Source organism: Mesocricetus auratus, unplaced genomic scaffold (genome assembly GCF_017639785.1).
Source record: "Mesocricetus auratus isolate SY011 unplaced genomic scaffold, BCM_Maur_2.0 Super-Scaffold_100013, whole genome shotgun sequence".
NCBI lineage: Eukaryota > Metazoa > Chordata > Mammalia > Rodentia > Cricetidae > Mesocricetus > Mesocricetus auratus.
In genome coordinates, this window is record NW_024429196.1 from 45,088,168 (window position 1) to 45,110,232 (window position 22,065).

At 40.6% G+C, this 22,065-nt stretch overlaps 1 protein-coding gene across 1 annotated transcript; it reads right to left on the reverse strand.

Annotated features, from left to right (window-relative positions):
• Window positions 1-968: 968 nt before the first annotated feature.
• Window positions 969-1,937, reverse strand: LOC121143729 (olfactory receptor 2B2-like). Its single transcript, XM_040756194.1, has one exon. It carries the CDS (start codon window positions 1,935-1,937, stop codon window positions 969-971), a length of 969 nt encoding a protein of 322 aa, XP_040612128.1.
• Window positions 1,938-22,065: the final 20,128 nt, after the last annotated feature.

Below are 22,065 nucleotides of genomic sequence, written 5' to 3' on the forward strand. Positions count from 1 at the left end.
ATAGCCCTGTTTCTGGGCCTGGGTAGTAGCTAGATTATTAAGCCTAACAACTTTCCCTCATATCCCACTAAAGTGAGTTCTCCAGGACTGCCCTGGCTAGCTCACCCAGTGCAGCAGGCAGCAAGAATCAAGGCCAGTTCTCCTGATCTCATGCCCTCAGGGCCGGCTCACCCACACCATGCCTCCAGGGACAGCTCTTCTGTTTTGCATGTGCAAGGTACAGGACCCAATGACTGCAGGTGGTAAGGAGCATAGTCAGCTCCACTGCTCTCATGCCTCAGAGGCCATCTGTCTCTCCTGCCATAGGAGGCAAGAGGATGGGAGGGCTTTGCTGATACCACCATATGGTAGATCACTCCATCAGGGTCGCCTCACATACATCACAGTCAACGGGGTCAGATCTAGTGTGCAGCCCAGGTGAAATTCAGGGCCCATATCTTGTGTGCTTCAGCCAGCGAGGGGCAGTACCAGGTTTTCCAGGGCAATAACAGGATATCCAAGAGGAGTCCCAGTGAGGGCCCAGTATTGATGGTGTCATAGAAGTGAGAAGCCTCCAACCAGACCAATGCCACATTGCAATGAACAGTTAGCAAGTAAAGATGAATGGACTTGTCCTAAACATTTACTGTGTGACTCACTGGGTCACACCACAGCTTCCACTCTGACTTTATTTTGTTTGTTTTTGGTTTTCTGCATATTTTATTTATTTGGGAATGAGGTTGTAAGGGTAGAGGACGTATACGAAGGGACGGTGAGATTAATGGGATCGGGAAGCAATGCGAAAATAACAAAGAAGACTACAAAATTGTTTTACATTTTTTAAAGTCACATCTCAGAGCACATGAAATGATTATATCAAGGCAGCAGAACACTAATATAGGTTTCTGTCAAAAAGATTTTATTAGAGGAGGATCTTCATAACAGTTCCATAGGGACCAAAACAGTAAAACTTATAAGGCTACAAAAGTTTATATAAATAGACGTCCTTTGTAGTCCTTACTTTGTGACCAAGAAGACCTTGCCATCAACCTCATAAATGCACACTTTACCTCTTTGTTCCTAAGTGTGTAGATGAGAGGGTTGAGCATAGGGGTGATGATCCCATAAAAGAGGGACACCATTTTTCCCCGGTCCTTAGAGGCAGGGGACGGGGGCTGCAGATACATGTAGATGGCAGTGCCATAAAAAAGTACCACGACAATTAGATGGGAGCCACATGTCCCAAATGCCTTTCGCCGACCTTCAGCTGACCTGATTCTCAACACTGCTTGAACAATAAAAGTATATGATATGAGGATGAAAGTCACAGGTATTAAAAGGAAGACAATACTTACGAAAAAGAGTTCAGCTTCAATTGTTGTCGTATCCACACAGGACAACCTGAGCAGGGCAGGGATCTCACAAAGGAAATGATCCACTTTATTGTGACCACACCGTGGCATCTGAAGGGTCCACGTAGACTGCAATACTGAGTTGGTGAAGCCACTGATCCAGCATGCAGCCGCCAGGTGGAGGCAGCGTCTTTGGTGCATGATGACTGCATAATAGAGAGGTCTACAGATGGCTACAAACCTGTCAAAGGACATGACACCCAGGAGAAGACATTCTGTGCAACCCAAGGCCAGGAAAATGAAAAGCTGGGCCACGCAGCCACCGTAGCTGATCACCTTCTGGGCACTGCATATGTTGATGAGCATCTGTGGGACTGTGCTCGTGGTGTAGCACAGGTCCAGCAGGGACAGGTTAGTGAGGAAAAAGTACATGGGGGTGTGGAGTTTGGCATCCAGGCGGGACACCAGAATTATCATCATATTCCCAAAGATGGTCAAGATATAGGACACCAGAAACACCACAAAGAGTGGCAGCTCCAGCCATGGCCGATCTGAAAACCCTAAGAGAATGAACTCCCCTGGGATGCTCTCATTTGCCAGATTCATGGTAAATGGTACAGACTCCGTGTCCCTGGAACACAAATTGGGGTTAGAAAGCCAGTGAACATGCTTATTGGCTGCATCAATTAGTTATGAAGTGATGATGCCACAGTACTTCATCCATTGACAAACTGATCCTGTTAGTGTGAAAAAAATGTATTGACAAAAGGTGAAGTGTCTGCCAAACCTTTCAGAGGAGTTTAAGGATTCACAACAGATTATGGCAAAGTGATTTTAAGTAGGCAGCACTGCATCAGTTTCTACAGTCACAGAGCTGCTCCTTTGGTGTTTTGCTGTTCAGTGGATGGGTCTTTCTGGAGTCTTTCTCCCTGGGTAAATGCTGTTGGGGAGAGGGATATAGGTATTGTTCCTGTTATTTGAATTCACTTAAATTTCTCCTCAGAATCAGTGAGAGTGTCTGCTTGTAGGCATTTGTTGGAATTATTTATGTTACAACCCTAACAGTCAGCTTCAATCCCAGGAGTCAAGGAAATGCATCCCAAGGATGGGTGTTATCTTTTGTTTCAACTGACAGTGATTGGTCCACAGTAGCACAGCTGCTCAGCCACATGTGTCAAAATGCTGAGATACTTTGGGAGGAGGGTAGTCACAATCCTAAGTATCTTGGAAGTAGTCAGATAACAACCACACTATCTACAAAGTATGTATCCCAAAGAATATCCACAAGAAACTAGGTTTTCAAACCTACTTTATCAATATGAAAATTTATTTAGTACAATTTTATATGCAGTCATTAAAATATTAGCTATTAGCATTGGTTTTTTTCCTCCACTTATTCTAAAACATTCGGTTCCCCTCATCTATTAGTGATTTAGACAAAGAAGACAGAAAATAAGGTTTCAATGTATTCTCATCTGTGTGTCTGCTTGCTAGTTTGTGCACCCACACCACAGCACATATATGACAGTCACAGGACACCTTGGTTGAGACAGAATTTCTCTTTTGTTGTTCATGTTGCATATGGCATCTGGAGGGCCAGCTAGTCTATCTGTCTCTCATCTCACTGGAAGCACTGGCATTTTGAAGAGTACCATGTGCTCAGCCTAATGTGGTTTCTGTGGTTTTGAAATCAGGTCATCAAGTCTGTGTGATGAGGCATTTATCTGCTAAGCCATTTTCTCGGTACCTCAGGATAGTTTAGTTTAGTTTTTGTTTGTTTGTTTTTTGAGGCATGATCCCACGTATCCCAGGCTGTCCTCAAACTCACTCACATTTCCTTTCCTGTGACACCTCATTATTTTATGCTCTCCCAAAGTGCCTCATATCTTTATTAGAGGGTCTTTCAAATATATTTTTTCTAAACTATATAGAAAAACAATAGGAATCTTCTTTCCCAGCATACAATTAATAAGGGAAAGTTTTACATAAAGTTTACTCTTTAAAAAGATGAACCCTGAAGGCAGAGGCTTGGTTTATGCCCCTCTAACTTAGGTTACTTTCCCGAGAGCTGAGATCTGCTTGAGCAGCAAGCAGAAGGGAAGCTGACCTGCTGTGAAAGCCACTGAGATGACAATGTCATCTAATGCTCAGATCCTGATATGAGGTTATTTAGACTTTTCTTATATATTGCACTTACCTCTAATTTAAGCATGAGAGACAGAAAACAATTGTTTTCACTTCCATAACGTCTGGCTATCAAACAGAATTAATTTAAAGGCACAAGCACAATACCACCTCCTTGTAATTCTTAGTCATATACTTGTTCAGGTGAAATGGACTGAAGTTCTCTAGCTCTGCTTGCTGGGAGTCCTGAGGTCTCCAGTCAGAGCCAGCTGGAAGGTGAGCAGGGTGCATGGGTGATGCCCACAATACGTGTCATGTCCACTACACCTCATGAAGCTAATCACTAGTTTTTTAAAAAGATATTTTCTGATTGGTTGTAAAAAATGGGTAAAAATACATTTTCGGCCAAATACTGCTTTTGGCCTCTGGTAAAAATCTCATCGATGTTCAGTCTTCCTTTATAGCGTTCACTAGGGGCTAACCAACCTCTTGGTCCAATGGAAGACAGGGAGGAGATCTGCAAAGGGACCTTACTCTTTCATGGTTGTTTGGTTCAGGATAAACCTTTCTCCAGGGACCAAACTCATAACTGTGCAACAAACACTACAGCAGTGACGATGGGGAGCAACAACAATGAAAGTCTTCACAACTAAAAACTGAATTTTGTTCCCAGCAGGCCTTTTCTACACTTGTAAACTAGAACTCAATGGGTTCTATGAGGTTATTTGATTTTTTTCTGCTCTTTTTCCATTTCCTTTTCCTTTTTTTTTTTTTGTTTTTGTTTTTGAGACAAGGTCAGGATATATAGTCCACGCTGTCCTAAATGTCAAGATCCCTCTGGCTCAGTCTTCCAAGTGTATGGATTACAGGTGTGTGTCACCTCATGGATTCACAGGTGTGTGACACCACATGGATTCACAGGTGTGTGTCACCACATGGATTCACAGGTGTGTGTCACCTCCTGGATTCACCGGTGTGTCTCACCATATGGATTTGCAGGGGTGTTATCATATCTGACCATTATTTAATCAGATCTGTCTGGAAGGAGGTGATCCTTTTTGGGTTCCCCAAGATGCCATCTAAAATAACAATGTAATACCTTTGATTTCTATATCAGCAAGAGACCACTATTTAACCAATCCTTTTAAATTTTTTATCAAATTTGTCTATGATATATTTCATATAAGAAAAATTTGAAAACATATGTTTATATCCAGAGTATCTTTTATTTCATGGGATTGTTCTTTCTAGATTAAGTTGCTATTAGAGGATTATATGTACCCCATTCAATTGTTTTGTTTAAAATCAATCTGCCATATATTAGTCAGTTCAAACAGAATACAGTGTATTTATATTTTTATGATGTGCAGGTTCGTTGCAATTTATTTTTAAGGCCCATAGCTTTAGACGGCATTCTTACAATTATAAAAAAAACCCTAAACTTTCAATAATTTTGGATAAAAAATACAATAAACTAGCAAATTAAAAAAAATGACAGAGGGATGAAGAGTAGCCAGTTTGGGGAAGAGCACACCCAAGCAATCAATGTAAGAAAAACAGCCTCCAATTATCCAGGAAATCTATGTGATAGAAATGATAAAACTATATATTCTCATAAAATTTTAAAAGGAGATCTGAGTGTTGTAGGCTTTCTGACAAGAAATAAGAAATTAGTTTCTTCCACCTATTTTCTCATTTAATTAGTTTTTGAGAGTTTCATATACATGTTTTGGTCATATATACCCTATTCCAAACTCCTCCACATCCATCTCAGTTTGACAACCCACTTAACTGTATCCTCACATTTTATTTAAACCGTTCAAGTCCAATTTGTGCAGCCCATATATTATTCTTGGATGTGTGGCCTTCACTGGAGGATGGTCACCTCACAAGGGGCTGCACCCTTACATAATGCTGACTCTCCCTCTTCCAGAAGCTATTCATTGACAACAGATCTTTAGCTAGGGATGGGACATAGTGTGTGCCTCCCTCCCCATGTTGGAATTTTGTCTGGCTTCATTCAGTTTCTGCACGCTGTCTCAACCACCATGAATTCATATGTATAAATCTTCTGCTGTATGCAGAAAACACTGTTTCTTTTGGTTCTTAAAATATGTCAACCCCATCATCGGCAATGTTCCCAGAGCCTTGAGTAGATGAATTGTGGTGTAAATGTCCCGTTTAGTGCTGAGCATTCTACCATCTCTGATTTCTGTACCTTGACCACTTGTGAGTCTCTATGTTAGTCTCCACCTACTTAAAAAAAGCTCCTCTAATGAGGGTTGAGAAATGTACTACTCTATGGTACAATGATAAGTCATCAGGAGTTTGTTTAATAATGTGCACATTTAACAGAGTAATAGAAGTTTATTCCCTAGAGGACCTGTATAGCCACAAATTCTTGATCCTGATAACAGGGTCAGACATGAGTTTCAATGCGTGGAGCTCACCTGAAACCCAATCAAAACTTGGTTGGTTACTCCCATGATATTCATGTCATTATTGCACACCTAGCTATGTCTTGATGGCCAGTCATTGTATCTCTCAGGAGTCACAGCTAGGCAAGATAAATGATTATTTTTTTCTTCTGGTAGTGTGCATATCCTCTTTTAGAACTATAAAAGCTAGCTAATAGGGATGAACCTTCTAGATAATTACTAGCTTGATTTCTCCATGTTCCATGACTCAAAAGTGTGTGATGCCTTAGAAATGGGGTCGTATTCTCAGGTTTTGAAGAGCAACCAAAAGCTTTGGAAATAGCCTGTAATAGTTGGGAATTTCTGGAACTTCATTGGCCAACCACTAAAAAAGAGGCAATCCATTGTTGCCATTGTGTGTTTGATAGGTGCATTTTTGCACTGTTTTGGGTAACTCTAATTAAACTCTTTATATACATGTATGTGTTTATTTTAGAAAGCTTTTGCTGCTTTCAATAGGACTTTTCCAAAATGTCTTTAGTGTTAGTTATCCTTCCCTATGTTCCTTCCCCTATCTTTTCCTCTCATCCTGTCCTTACCCCTTCCTGTACCATTATTCACGTCTGATACTCTATGCCATGGCTTTTTTCTCTCTCTTGAAATCAGCCCTCTTGTGGTCCCTTACTGATTTCCTGACCTTAGTGAATATTTCCAATTTGAATCCAATACCTGAGGATTCACAGCTAACATCCATAAACAAAAGCATATGATTTATGGTTGTCTGGATTATTTCATTCAGAATGTTTATTTCTAGCCTCATCATTCCTGTGAAATTTATAATTTATTTTCTTTTTTTCAGACAAGGTTTCTGTATGTAGCCGTCCTGGCTGTCCTGGAACTCACTTTTGTAGACCAGGCTGGCCTTGAACTCACTGAGATCTGCCTGCCTCTGCCTCCCAAGTGCTGGAATTAAAGATGTTCACCACTGCTATTTTTTGTATATTTTTGATACTAAACCTGGGAGATGTATAGATGATAAAGATATTGTTCCATTTTGTAGGTTTCATCTTCAATAGAGTGATGATGTTTTTACTATACAGGAGGTTTTAGTTTCATGAAGTCCCATTTATTAATTCTTGAACTTAATGCATATGCTATCAGGACCTATTCATAAAGTCCTTTTCTGTGCCAGTATGTTCAAGATAATTCCCCACTATCTCCTGTATCAGAGCCAAAGTATCAAGTCTTATGTTGATCCATTTAGAGGTTTTGGGTTTTTTCTTTCTTTCTTTCTTTCTTTCTTTCTTTCTTTCTTTCTTTTTTTTTTGTTTGCTTGCTTAGAGACAACATCTAGTTTCATTTTTCTACATGTACCTACCCAGTTTGATCAGCATTATGGTAGAAGGTATTATCTTTGTTCCAATGTGTATTTACTGCTTCTTCATCAAGAATCATGTGACTATAAGTGTGTGGATTGTTGTGTGGGTCCTCTATTTTATTCCCCTGATCAACATGTATGTTGTTATGCTAGTACTGTGATGTTCTTGTTACCATAAGTCTGTAGTATACTTGAAATCTGGGATGATGATTGCTTCAATATCTCTGTTATTGTTCAGGATTGTTTTCCTTGTTATTTGTCTTTTGTACTTTCATATAAAATTTAAGGCTACTTTTTAAAATTTCTGTGAAGAATTGCATTGGAATTGTGATGAAGGCGGCACTGAAACTGCTTTCTGTAGGATGGACATTTTCATATTGTTATTTTTATGAATTTATGTAAATGGGAGACCTTTTCTTTGTGATGTCTTCTTCAATTTCCTTTTTCAGTGACTTAAAGTTTTCATTGTATCAGTCTTTCACGTCTTTGGCTATATTTATTTCAAGTTTTTGGTTCACTTTTCTTTTATGTCATTGTGAATGGATGGCTACATGTAGAAAAATGAAACTAGATCCTGATGTCTTTCTCATCATGCTTGCTGTTTATCATTGGTAGCTACTGAATTTTGTGTATTAATTTTGTATACTACTACTTTGCTGCAGGAGACTTGTGGTAGAGTCTTTAATGTGTAGAATCATACCATCCACAAATAAGGATACTTTGAGATATTTTCTCTGGAGAGTTAGGTCTTACAAGATTTACTTTTTGGATGGTGTTATCACATCTCAGATTAGAAATGGAAAGTGGAAGAAATACCTAGAGAATTTGACAATCTTAAGAATTTCCTGTCTGAGATAATGAGTCCTTCTGAGAAATGAAGATGAGGTTCTCATAGGTCAGAAACTCAAAAGTCGAGGTTAAGTTAGCCAGGAAAGGAAACTCAGCATACTCTTCGTTATTTTTCCCATTTTTGCTCACAGTTGGCCCATTGTTACACACAACTCATTATAAATACATTCAAGTTTATAACCTATGGTAACCATATGACTATAGAAATCTAATTTAAATGAAACAATGTAATACAACCCAAAGATACTAAGTGTTGCAGGTGACAATATGTATTATAATTTGACATCATAGACTATCTCAAAAGAAGAAAGTCTATGTTAGTCATCATTTCCATGAATTCAATAATATTGAAACACATTCTTTGAACTTTATTTTCCCATATTGCTTTGCATGATTTTAGCCTCTTTGTGGTTTATGCAGATTCCAAAGTTTAAAACAGCACAGATTTACTGCATCATTTCTCCCATAGTATTTATGTCCAGTAAGCTGCAAAATCTACCCTGACTCTTGCCTTTCAAAGCTTTAACTTTTGCTTCCTCTCTGTTTTTCTCGTCCTAGCCTGCTTGCTACTCACCCCATTGGTATAAAGCACCTTCATTAAATAAGTTATTTCCTTTAGTAAACTTTCGGGGCAGTCTCACTCTGTAGTCCAGGCTTTCCTAGAATTCATGACAATTCTGCCTCTGCATCTTGAGTGATGGAATGAATAATCACAGATGTGCACACCACACCTTGCTTAATTTGTTAATTCATGTATCTCAATACTTGTAATTGTCTTTCTCTTTACTCCAAAGGAGTCTTTCTGAAATGTAAATTTTACCAGCCCATGTATAAAGTCCTGACATGGAAGCCCTTTGCCTGGAAAAGAATGCATATATTCTTTATTGCTGATCCTGAATCTAACTGTGTTTACATTCCCAGGTCTCCTTCAGGAGCATCTATTTATCTTGTGCTAAAATTATTAAACTATTGACTATTTTTTTCAGTGACAAAGAAGAATTGAACTAATTATAATAAAATAACTTTAAAATAAAGGAAAGGATGATAACGTTTAGAGAAAAAATAGCTCAAACCTAAGCCCAGAAACAACCACTGTGGGCTTAAAATTTTAAAGTCTCATTTAAAATGACTCAGGGGCAGTGAGTCCTTTGAAGAGTGACTGTGAATTACATAAGGTAAGAAATGCTAGACACCAGCATTGTCCCCAACACACAATGTATGTTTTGCAAGTATACATTTTATTTTATTTTATTTTTTTATAATCTTTTTTTTTAATTTTATTTTCCAGTTTAAATTTAGACAAGAATCAAGGTTGCTTCACAAGTCAGTTCCAGGTCCCTCTCCCATTCCCTCCCTTCCTCCCGTGCCCTCCCCCCCCCCGTTATCCCCTCATTTCTCCAGGGAGGGTGAGGCCCTCCATGGGGGTGTCCATAGTCTGTCATTTCATATAGGGCAGGGCCTAGACCCTTTCCCAAGAGTTCAGGGTGAGAGTGCACCTCACATTGTTCTATTGGAGTCCAAAGTCCGTGTGTATACTTGGGATGGGTACTGATCTGCTGCCCAAGGCTCAATAGAATCCCTAGGCCTCTTCACTGACACCCAGATTCAGGGGGGTCTTGATCAGTCCCATGCTGGCTTCCCAGGCTAATGCCTGGGATTCAAGAGTTAACTTTTGTCTGGTCAGCTGTTTCTGGGGGTTAGACCAGCCCAGTCTTAATCCCTTTGATCATCAGTCCTCCCTCTCTGTTACTGGCTTTCTTGAGTTCAGCTCAGTACTTAACCAAGGGAGTCTGCTTCTTCTTCGATCAGCCACTAACTAAAGTTTCTGTTTCCCAGACTCTCTGGCCATAGGAGTGTAGGCTGGCACTCCCCAGATCTATGTCTAAAATCCATATATGAGAGAGTACATGCCATGTTTCTCTTTTTGTGACTGGGTTACCTCACTCAGGATGGTTTCTTCTAGTGTCATCCATTTGCCTGCGAATCTCATGATTCCATTATTTTTTTCTGCTGAATAGTACTCCATTGTGTAGATGTACCACATTTTCTCTATCCACTCTTCAGGTGAGGGACATCTAGGTTGCTTCCACGTTCTGGCAATTACAAATAAAGCTGCTATGAACATAGTGGAACAGACATCTTTGTTGTATGAATGGGCATCTTTTGGATATATGCCTAAGAGTGGAGTTGCTGGGTCTTGTGGTAGGTTTATTCCCATTTTTCTGAGGAATCTCCACACTGATTTCCAAAGTGGCTGGACCAGTTGGCACTCCCACCAGCAATGGAGGAGTGTCCTCCTTTCACCACATCCTCTCCAGCATAAATTGTCATTGGTGTTTTTGATTTTAGCCATTCTGACAGGGGTGAGATGGTATCTGAGAGTTGTTTTGATTTGCATTTCCCGGATGGCTAAGGATGTTGAGCACTTTCTCAAGTGCCTCTCAGCCATTTTAGACTCCTCTATTGAAAACTCTCTATTTAGTTCTGCAGCCCACTTTTTAATAGGGTCCTTTGGTGTTTTGGAGACTTGCTTCTTGAGTTCTTTGTAAATTTTGGAGATCAACCCTCTGTCAGATGTGGGATTAGTGAATATTTTTTCCCATTCTGAGGGCTGCCTTTTTGTCTTGCTGACTGTGTCCTTTGCCTTACAGAAGCTTCTCAGTTTCAGTAGGTCCCATTTATTGATTGTTGATCTTACTGCCTGTGCTACTGGTGTTATGTTCAGGAAGCTGTCTCCTGTACCAATTCGTTCAAGGGTACCACCCACTTTCTCTTCTAAGAGGTTCAGTGTGGCTGGATTTATGTTGAGGTCTTTGATCCATTTGGACTTAAGTTTTGTGCATGGCGATAGACATGGATCGATCTGCATTCTTCTACATGCCAGTCTCCAATTATGCCAGCACCATTTGTTGAAGATGCTTTCTTTATTCCATTGTATATTTTTAGCTTCTTTGTCAAAGATCAGATGTTCGTACGTGTGTGGGTTAATACCCGGGTTTTCAATTCGATTCCATTGGTCTACCTGTCTATTTTTGTGCCAATACCAAGCTGTTTTCAGGACTATAGCTCTATAATAGAGCTTGAGGTCAGGGATGGTGATGCCTCCGGACGTTGCCTTGTTGAACAGTGTTGTTTTGGCTATCCTGGGTCTTTTGTTTTTCCATACAAAATTGATTATTGTTCTTTCAAGGTCTGTGAAGAACTGTGCTGGGATTTTAATGGGGATTGCATTGAATCTGTAGATTGCTTTTGGCAGGATTGCCATTTTTACTACATTGATCCTACCTATCCAAGAGCATGGGAGATCTTTCCATTTTCTGAGGGCTTCTTTAATTTCTTTCTTTAAAGATTCAAAGTTCTTACGATACAGGTCTTTCACTTGTTTGGTTAGCGTTACCCCAAGGTATTTTATGTTGTTTGTGGCAATTGTAAAGGGTGATGTTTCTCTGATTTCTCTTTCAGCCCTTTTATCATCTGTATATAGTAGGGCTACTGATTTTCTTGAGTTGATCTTGTAGCCTGCCACTTTGCTGAAGGTGTTAATCAGCTGTAAGAGTTCCCTGGTAGAGTTCTTTGGGTCATTGATGTAAACTATCATATCGTCTGCAAACAGTGAAAGTTTGACCTCTTCCTTCCCAATTTGTATCCCCTTGATCCCCCTTTGTTGTCGTATGGCAATAGCTAGAACTTCAAGTACCATGTTGAAAAGGTATGGAGAGAGTGGACAGCCTTGTTTTGTTCCTGATTTTAGAGGAATTGCGTTGAGTTTCTGTCCATTTAGTTTGATGTTGGCTGTTGGTTTACTGTATATAGCTTTTATTATGTTTAAGTATGTCCCTGTTATCCCAGATCTCTCCAAGACCTTTATCATGAAGGGGTGTTGGATTTTGTCAAAGGCTTTTTCAGCATCTAGTGAGATGATCATGTGATTTTTGTTTTTCAGCTTGTTTATATGGTGGATTACATTGATGGATTTTCGTATGTTGAACCATCCCTGCATTCCTGGGATGAAACCTACTTGATCGTGGTGAATGATTGTTTTGATGTGTTCTTGGATCCGATTTGCCAGTATTTTATTGAGTATTTTTGCATCAATGTTCATGAGGGATATTGGTCTGAAGTTCTCTTTCTTAGTTGTATCTTTGTGTGGCTTGGGGATCAAGGTTATTGAAGCCTCATAGAAAGAGTTTGGCAAAGACCCTTCTGCTTCTATTGTGTGGAACACTTTGAGAAGAATTGGTATAAGCTGTTCTTTGAATTTCTGGTAGAATTCTGCACTGAGGCCATCTGGACCTGGGCTTTTTTTGGTTGGGAGACTTTTGATGACAGCTTCTATTTCCATAGGGGTTATAGGTCTATTTAAATTGCTTATCTGTTCTTGATTTAGTTTTGGCAATTGATAGCTGTCCAGGAAGTCATCCATTTCCTTTAAATTTTCGAATTTTGTGGAGTACAGGTTTTCAAAGTATGACCTAATGATTCTCTGGATTTCCTCAGAGTCTGTTGTTATGTCCCCCTTTTCATTTCTAATTTTGTTAATTTGCGTGTTCACTCTCTGCTGTTTGGCAAGTTTGGACAAAGGTTTGTCTATCTTGTTGATTTTCTCAAAGAACCAACTCTTCGTTGCGTTGATTCTTTGTATTGTTTTCCTGGTTTCTACTTTATTAATTTCAGTCCTCAATTTGATTATTTCCTGGCGTCTACTCCTCCTGGGGAGTGTGCTTCTTTGTGTTCTAGAGCTTTCAGCTGTGATGTTAATTCTCTGGTATAACTGTTCTCCTGTTTCTTCATGTGAGCATTTAGCGCTATGAATTTCCCCGTAGCACTGCTTTCAAAGTGTCCCATAGGTTTGGGTATGTTGTGTCTTCATTCTCATTGAATTCGAGGAAGTCTTTAATTTCTTTTTTTATTTCCTCTTTGACCCAGGGATGGTGCAGTTGAGCATTATTCAATTTCCATGAGTTTGTAGGTTTTCTGCAATTTGTGTTGTTGTTGAATTCTAATTTTAAAGCATGGTGGTCTGATAAGATGCATGGAGTTATTCCAATTTTTTTGTAGCTGCTGAGGTTTGATATGTTGCCAAGTATGTGGTTGATTTTTGAGAAGGTTCCATGTGGTGGTGAGAAGAAGGTATATTCTTTTTTATGTGGATGAAATGTTCTATAGATATCTGTTAATCCCAGTTGGGTCATTACTTCTATTAGCCCTTTTGCTTCTTTGTTGAGTTTCTGTTTGGTATTCCTGTCTAGTGGTGAGAGTGGTGTGTTGAAATCTCCCACTATAACTGTGTGGGGCTTTAGATGAGATTTAAGTTCTAATAATGTTTCTTTAACGAATGTGGAAGCCTTTGTATTTGGGGCATAGATGTTCAGAATAGACACTTCCTCTTGGTGGGTTTCACCTGTGATGAGTATGTAATGACCTCCTTCATCTCTTTTGATTGATTTTATTTTAAAGTCTAGTTTGTTAGATATTAGGATTGCTACCCCGGCTTGTTTCTTGGGTCCATTCGATTGAAAAATTTTTTCCCAACCTTTAATTCTCAGGTAATGTCTGTCTTTAAGGGTAAGGTGTGTTTCCTGTATGCAGCAGAAGGAAGGGTTCTGTCTTCGAATCCAATCTGCTAGTCTGTGTCTTTTTATGGGTGAGTTAAGGCCATTAATATTGAGGGATATTAATGACCAATGATTGCTCATCCTTCTTCGATTTGCGATGGTTGTTGTTGGTGGAATTATGTGTGGAATTTCACCCCTTTGTTCTTTTGGCTGTTGGTAGAGAGAGATTCTCTAATGCTTATGTTTTTCTGGTTGTAGTTAGCTTCCTTGGGTTGGAGTTTTCCTTCCAAAATTTTCTGTAGGGCTGGGTTAGTGGACACATATTGCTTGAATCTAGTTTTGTCATGGAATATCTTGTTTTCTCCGTCTATAGTGATTGAGAGCTTTGCCGGGTACAGTAGTCTGGGCTGGCATCCATGGTCTCTTAGTGTAGGTAGAATATCTATCCAGGACCTTCTGGCTTTCAGCGTTTCCATGGAGAAATCAGGTGTAATTCTGATAGGTCTGCCTTTATATGTTACTTGACCTTTTTCCTTAGCTGCTCTTAATATTCTTTCTTTATTCTGTATGTTTGGGGTCTTGATTATTATGTGGCGAGGGAATTTTTTTGTGGTCCACTCTATTTGGTGTTCTGTAGGCTTCTTGTACCTTCATTGGCATGTCTTTCTTAAGGTTGGGAAAGTTTTCTTCTATGATTTTGTTGAATATGCCTTCTGCCCCTTTGAGCTGGATTTCTTCTCCTTCTTCTATACCTATTATTCTTAGGTTTGGTCTTTTCATGGTGTCCCATATTTCCTGGATGTTTTGTGTTAAGGATTTGTTGGATTTAAGGTTTTCTTTGGTTGATAAATCCATTTCTCCTAGCGTATCTTCAACACTTGAGATTCTCTCTTCCATCTCTTCTATTCTGTTGGTAATGCTTGTATTGGTAGTGCCTGTCTGTTTGTCCAGCTTTTCTATTTTCTGCCTTTCTTCAGATTGTGTTTTTTTTAATGACTCTATTTCAGTTTTCAACCCTTGCAGTGTTTGCATTGCTTCTTGCAATTTTCTGTTTATCTGTTCGTCCGTTTGTTGCCTTTTATGAATTTTTTGGTTTGTTCTTTCTTCCATTTCTTGCATTTTTTGGTTTGTTTTTTGTTCCATTTCTTGCATTTTGTGCTTTGTTTCTTCTTCCATTTCCTGCCTTTTTTGGTTTGTTTCTTCTTCCATTTTTTTCATTTTTTGCTTTGTTTTTTCTACCATTTCTTGCATTTTTTGCTTTGTTTCTTCTTCCATTTCCTGCCTTTTTTGGTATGATTCTTCTTCCAATTCTTGCATTTTTTGCTTTGTTTTTTCTTCCATTTCTTGCATTTTTTGCTTCATTTCTTCTTCCATTTCCTGCCTTTTTTGGTTTGTTTTTTCTTCCAATTCTTGCATTTTTTTGGTTTGTTTTTTCTTCCATTTCTTTGAGGGATTTTCCAATATCCTCTTTTAGGGCCTCTATCATTTTCATGAAAGTGCTTTTAAGGTCGTTCTCTTCTGCTTCGTCCGCATTGGAATGTTGGGGTCTTGCTGGTGTGGAGTCTCTAGAATCTGGCGGTGTCATATTTGTTTTTCTGTTGCTGACTGTGTTTTTGTATTGTCTCTTTCCCATCTCTTCTTCTAGTGGGTGCAGAAAGAGCCCCTTACTGGTTTGGGTACCAGAGTTCCCTTTTGGTGGGTGCTAGCAAGTCCAATAATCTGGTGATTCTTCTATTCCTTGTCCGAATGCTGGTCCCGTGGGTGGAGGAGAAGAACAGGAATCTGGGGCGCTTATCCTCTTACCTGGTCCCCTGGACCCTATGCTGGGTCCTGTTGTACTTGATCCAGAACAGCTACTCCCCTGGTCTCCCTGCGTCCTCTGGTTTCTTGGTCTCATTGGTGGGAGAGAAGACCTGGGGTCTGGGTGCTTGGCTCCCACTGGGATTGGTAGCTCTGTGCAGGTCCCAGGCGATCTGCAGGCACTGGAGCACAGGCCGGGAAGCCGGCCTGTTTACCTGATGCTGCTGGAAGAACCGCCACTTCCCTGGACTCCCAGCCTCCTCTCCTTTCCTGGTCTCGTTGGTGTGAGCAATGATCCGGAGTCTGGGGTGCTTGGCTCCCGCCGGGATTGGGAGCTCTGTGCAGGTCCCAGGCGATCTGCAGGCACTGGGGCACAGGCCGGGAAGCCGGCCTGTTTACCTGATGCTGCTGGAAGAACCGCCGCTTCCCTGGACTCCCAGCCTCCTCTCCCTTCCTGGTCTTGTTGGAGTGAGCAATGATCCGGAGTCTGGGGTGCTTGGCTCCCGCCGGGATTGGGAGCTCTGTGCAGGTCCCAGGCGATCTGCAGGCACTGGAGCACAGGCCGGGAAGCCGGCCTGTTTACCTCGCAAGTATACATTTTATAATGGGCATTTCTATAATCACAGAATGTGTAAAGGCTTCATATTAGATATTTTAAAACTAATAATCTGTATGATGATGTTCTGAGATTGAAAAATGCTGAAGAGAAGCACTATACATAAAATATCTGATAAAATATTCATCCCTGTTATCATCACAACAGGAAGGTACTGGAAAGAAGGAAAATGGAAACAAAGATCAAAGTGAGGCAGATGGACAGGATGAAAATGATGGAAAAAGATGAAGATGGAAAATATAAAAAATGTGATGAAGGAAATGGAAAGAAGACTAAAAAATGTAGAGACTGGAACAAAAGCCAAAATGAAGATTCAAGATAGAGGGAAAAAAGGAATCTTGGAATATTGTTTAAAACAATCCTATGTGATATCATAATTTGGTAACAGTTTATTTTTTACTTTTGTTATCTCTTAGCAACAGACAGAGACCACTGCAGAAAATGACAACCAATCAAAATGCAGAATTGTTGTATAGAAGAGAGGACAGAGGAATGAGAAATTTGCTGTGAGCTTGTGTCTCCCAGGACTATCAGAAACTAAAGTCATAAAGTCTCACCAACATGAACTACACAATGACCATAATAGACTTGCTAACATGGTCAGGGGAAAGCCCAAAGGTTTCACACCAATTGCTTATCTGTAACGTGCATTCTTCTCACCAGCCTGTTCCCAGAGCCTCATCAGTCCCAAATGAACACACAGAATGCTGTACTAATTATAAAGCTGTTGGCCATTTGCTATGGTTTCTTTCTTTTTTTTAAATGGATGGTTGGATAGTATTGTAGGCTAATACAAATTTGAATTTCATCTCCAAATCTATACATGATCATGAGATGTCACTGGGAGTTGGCTGCATGGCAGGATAGACTAACATGGTTCTTGTCACCAGAGACAAAGTATCACAGTTATCCCCAAGCTGAATGTTTGACCACCATCTCTTCTAACATACAGTGACTTATTTAGTCCTGGACCATTCTTGTGATGATCTTAGAATATAGTTGTGCTTAGTTGTAGGTTGTTTTTTCCAGAAATAAATACTGTGAGTGAATGAAGGCCATCAGTTGCATATGTGACTGACCTAGTTGTAAATATCAGGTGGCATTGGTGGTGTCCTAGTACTCCCCATGGAATTCTGTAATGGCTCAGTGTTGTGCAAACATTTCTCCATTTGTCATTGCAATGTAATAGAGAGAAGTGCCTTATGGGGATGAGGCTAGAAGAGGCTTTTATATGATTATATCACAGGGTGATAGATTGCTTTGTTTTCTTAATGAATAGCTCTGACTTAATTATTAACCCATAATTACTAATATATATTTTATAAGGTATTATCTTACTGAGGACACAGTCTCATTCATCCTCTCTTCCTAGGATAACATAGTGACTCTTTACTCTTGATTACCTTTCCCAGAATCCTTCCTGACTCCTAGTCCCACCTATCTTGCTTCCCTATTGACCAACAGTGCTTTAGTTATCAATCAATAGAACAACATATACACAGAAGGACTTTCCCCATCATCTTTTCTGTCTAAATAAAAAGGAAGGTTTAGCATAGTCAGATTATATATAACATAAAAGTTACCAAGTAAGAACCATAGTTACAATATTTAGCACATTAATATTTAGTAAGATTTAAAGAAAGTATTTTATCATCTATCCTATCTGTGTGAGCATAAAGTCTTATATTAGCTTACCTTTTATCCTAATTAAGGAAAACTATAATTATAACTATCTGTCTTCAACTCCATCAAAGACCACAGAAGGATAATAAATAAACACTAGAATTGACAAAAGACAAATAGAGGACAATTTCAGTGACAACTAAAACAAGATCAACTATTGTGCAATTTTCGATAGCACTTCATCAATGCTAATTCCCTGAACACAGAAAGTTTCTGAATTGTCTTTGCAAACTTCTTAGAAGTTTAAAATCAGTTTCAAACAAAATACATTGAGAATAATTCATTTAATTTAAATGTAAAGAAAATATAAGCATGTACATGCATGTGTATGTATCTATAATTTATACTTCTTCAGAAAATTGAGACTGTAAGCCATATTTTTTTTGGGTTTTTTGAGACAGGGTTTCTCTGTGTTGTTTTGGAGGCTGTCCTGGATCTCTCTCTGTACACAAGGCTGGCCTCGAACTCACAGAGATCTGCCTGCCTCTGCCTTCCAAGTGCTGGGATTAAAGATGTGCACTACCAACGCCTGACTGTAAGCCATATTTTAAGGTACACTCTTTACCTGTTTTCTTCAGCTGACCATTCTTTGACAAGACATGGGTTTGCTACAGCATTCTGGTAATTTTTCTAAATCCCTTCTGTCAGCACTTACACACGCTCCACATCGCATCCAAGCTGCTTCAGGGAGACAAATCCTCTTGGCTTTGCATGGATGGGTGCAGGGTCCTTCCTGCAGGTAGAGTGGGGGAAGGGCCAGTCCAGCAGGTCTCTTCCTGGGGGCTGAGCCAGATGGTGAGTGTCGATGACTCAGACCCTCCCCCCATTAGTTACCAGGGGAGAAAAAGAACACACACTGAGCCAGGAGAAGCAGGATCTCGATTTATTCCAACATGCAGGAACTTATATAGGGCTGAGGTAGGGGATGGGAATCTTAGGATAGGGTAAGGTGACATGAGGAGTTAAGGACCAATAGTATTCCACCAAGCAGGCAGGTAGCTAGGCAGGGCAATCTTGCATCAGGTCTGGCTGAGTCACCCCCACATGGAGGTTACAGGTTAGAGACAGGTCGCCAAACTCTAGCCAGGCTCAGGAGCTTACACTGGACCTCACATCCAGCCCTAAACTCAAGTCAGGTTCAGGAGCTTATACTGGGCCTTGCATCCGAGCTTTTCTTAGGCCCAACAGATGGGTTCATTAGCTTTCTCTTGGCTTAAAGCCACACATGTATTAATTTATATCTAAGCAAAAGCAGTATGCCCAGATATAGTATATTTTCCCCTCCGGTTTAAAATTAGCTCAGTCTGTCCACTCAATGTGAAGCTTTGACAAGTTGCTACTTGGTAGCAACCTAAATCAGCAGACCTGAAGGTCAGAAATGCGTGCTTTTGTCTACAAAACCCAAGATACCCTGGCAAGCACTCAATTCCAGTGCTGAATTGGAAAACAGAAAACATCTTTTAACAAGTAACAAGTAAACTCTTAACTGAGCTTACTTAAACTAGAAGAAAAATAGCGTGTTCCCTCCATATTCCTTTTCCAGCACAGAAACACAGTTGAAAAACTTCAGGTAAGTGCAGAGAGAGGATTTCACTCACTGCTAAGGATTTTTGATTCAAGGAATCCTGCTCTTCTTTGAACCCTAGTGCCAGAGTGAAAATAGGAAAGGCCAGGAGTAGAAAAGTACTGAATCTGAGTCAAATGCCTGGCCAGGTTCCTGTCTCAATTTCAGGCACTCAGGATGCTACAATGCACACACAGTCTTCTGCTCCATAATGATGCTTCAGTTAGTGACCTACTGAACCACACAGTAGGTCCCCACAGCATCACAGCAGAGATGGACACTTCCTGTTATCTAATGGCACTGTGGTTGCTACTGCTCTTAGAACAAGCCATTGCATCTGTGTTTGCTGTGGAGCTGATGGAAACAAACCTGTGCTGCCCAGTGTAGCACAGTATCACGCACACAGTACTGAGTACTTGATGAGTGGCTAGCTTATCCTGTTGTGTTTCAAACTGCATTCTCTTATAAAATATTTCCCATAAAGCATCATGCTGTTTTGTGCTGGTAGAAGCCTTATACGTTTTGGAATTGCTGCACCTCTTGCTTAATTTGTACAATTTATGTTCACAGAGTAAAATCAGTTGATGGTGTATTTCTCAGAACATATCTGTAGGGAAAAGGGACCAGTCAAAGAAACACACCCTGAGCAGAGCCAAAGAAACACACTTTGGCCCTGCAACCAGAACCAAAGAAATGTACCCTGACCCTAAAACCAGTGCTAAAGGAACACACTTTGTCCCTGGAATCAGAGTCAGTGAAAGAAATGTACCCTGGCCCTAAAATTGGAGCCAAAAGGCTAAAAAGGACCAGAGAAAGAAACACACTTTGGCCCTGAAACCAGAGCCAAATCTGACCCTAATCCTGTGTAAAAAAGTAACCAATCCTGGAGCAGAGCTCTAGCCAATCTGAGCTCAGCACTGAAATCGGACCAATCCCTACTCTGGAAAAACTTCCCCTATATAAACCCTGTGTATGTTCAGTTTGGCTGGTCCAGCTGTCTTCCAATAAACCCCTTTGGACGAGCTTCGGGTGAAGATCTTCTTTTGCGGCAGCGACAGAACAGAGGCGACCCTGGGCAGAGCAGAGCAGAGCAAGCAGAGGCAACCCTGGGCAGAGCAGAGCAGAGCGAGCAGCGCTGTAACACTTGCCCGGGAAACCTTCCTTGGCAGAGCGGAGTTGTTACACTCTGCTCCCGGCTCCCTGCTCTCCACTCTCGGCTCTCCAGGAGCAGAGCTGAACTGTAGCAACTTCGCTTGAGAAACCTCCTGCGGAGCAAAACTGCTACACTAGGCGAACATCCCGAGCTGGAAGACCCTGTCCTGCCTGAGCGAGCTGATACACCTGAGAAGCCTTTCTCTGAGGCAAGGCTGTAAGCTGCCAAGCTTACTGCAACCTGTGGTGGTCCTTGGCTCCCAAGCTGCAGAATACCTTTCTACCTGAGCTCTGTAACACTCAGTATCCTTGGCTCCCGAGCTCCAGGATACCTTTCCACCTGAGCTGTGTAACACTGAGTATTCTGTGACTCCCGAGTGCCAGAATACCATACCTGACCCACTCCTGTTCCATCCTGTCCTGACCCATCCCGACGAAACGCTTACAATATCTCCTTCATGCCTCAGCACCTGTGAATATGACTGGCAGAGGCAGGATGACAAGGTTTGAACCCTTGACTATAACACTCTCCAGAGACCCTCCACGGTCCTGGTAGATTAAAGATAACCAAGAATACTGAAGTCTAATGTATGCCATGGAATTTGAGAGTTTGTGTGTCTCTGAGGAAAATGGGTCCCTCCATGTCTTCTTTTCTCCTTTTGTTATTACCGAGTCCTTGAAATGACTTTTAAGAATAGCCTTATCAAGACAGAAAGAGACAGATGCCTGCAGTCCCAGCTCTCAGCACGGCAGGAGGATTGAGAATTTGAAACCAACCTATGCTAAATATTAGTGAGACTGTCTTGACAAACCAAAAAAAAAAAAAAAAAAGAAAAACCAACAGCCTTAACAATACTGATGTAACAGTTGATTCCTGAGTCACCAGCTGAATCCATCTTCCAGTAAAGGTGTCAGCTTCATGGTCATTTGTGGCTATAATGGCTATGTGATAAATGTTTCAATTCATGGATTCATCTGTTCCATACACTCTAAGCAGACAATGTCACTAGAATGCAGAGCACCTTTCAAGTCTATCATGGAAGAATTCTTTCAGGAAGGAGATCCAGAATACTTGGTCAACCATTAGTAGTGAAAGTTTGCAAAAATTAAATGATACAGCTTGTCTTCATTTATGTTGGCTTTGTGTTGCCTCTGGGTATCCATAAATCCAATCTGTGACCATTTTCCCTAAATTTGGATGTTCTCCCTTTGCTACGTGGATTGGAATTTGAGCCTTTGCGGCCAGGTCCAAAGATCAGGCAGCCATAAGTCCTAGCCTTCTGCTGCTGTGATTAATACCATGACCTAAAATAAGTTAGAGAGGAAGCAGTTTATTTCGTCTTTCAACTCAAAGTCCATGGAGAAGACATCAGAGTAGCAGAGGCCATGGAGGAATATTGTTCACTAGCTTGTTATTCAGGGTTGTGTTGAGCTACCTGTTTTAAACTTTCCCTGGACTGCCTGCCCAGGCTGGCGCCGACCACAATAGGTTGGGCCCTTCCACATCAATCATTAATTTAAAGAAAAAATGCCCCGATAGACTTGCTTATAGGCCAGTTTTATGGAGGCATTTTCTCAATTTAGGAGCCCTGTTCC

What these genes read in the sequence shown, in the direction of transcription:
- LOC121143729 (XM_040756194.1), bottom strand. Translation starts at nt 1,937, where the DNA reads ATGAATCTGGCAAATGAGAGCATCCCAGGGGAGTTCATTCTCTTAGGG.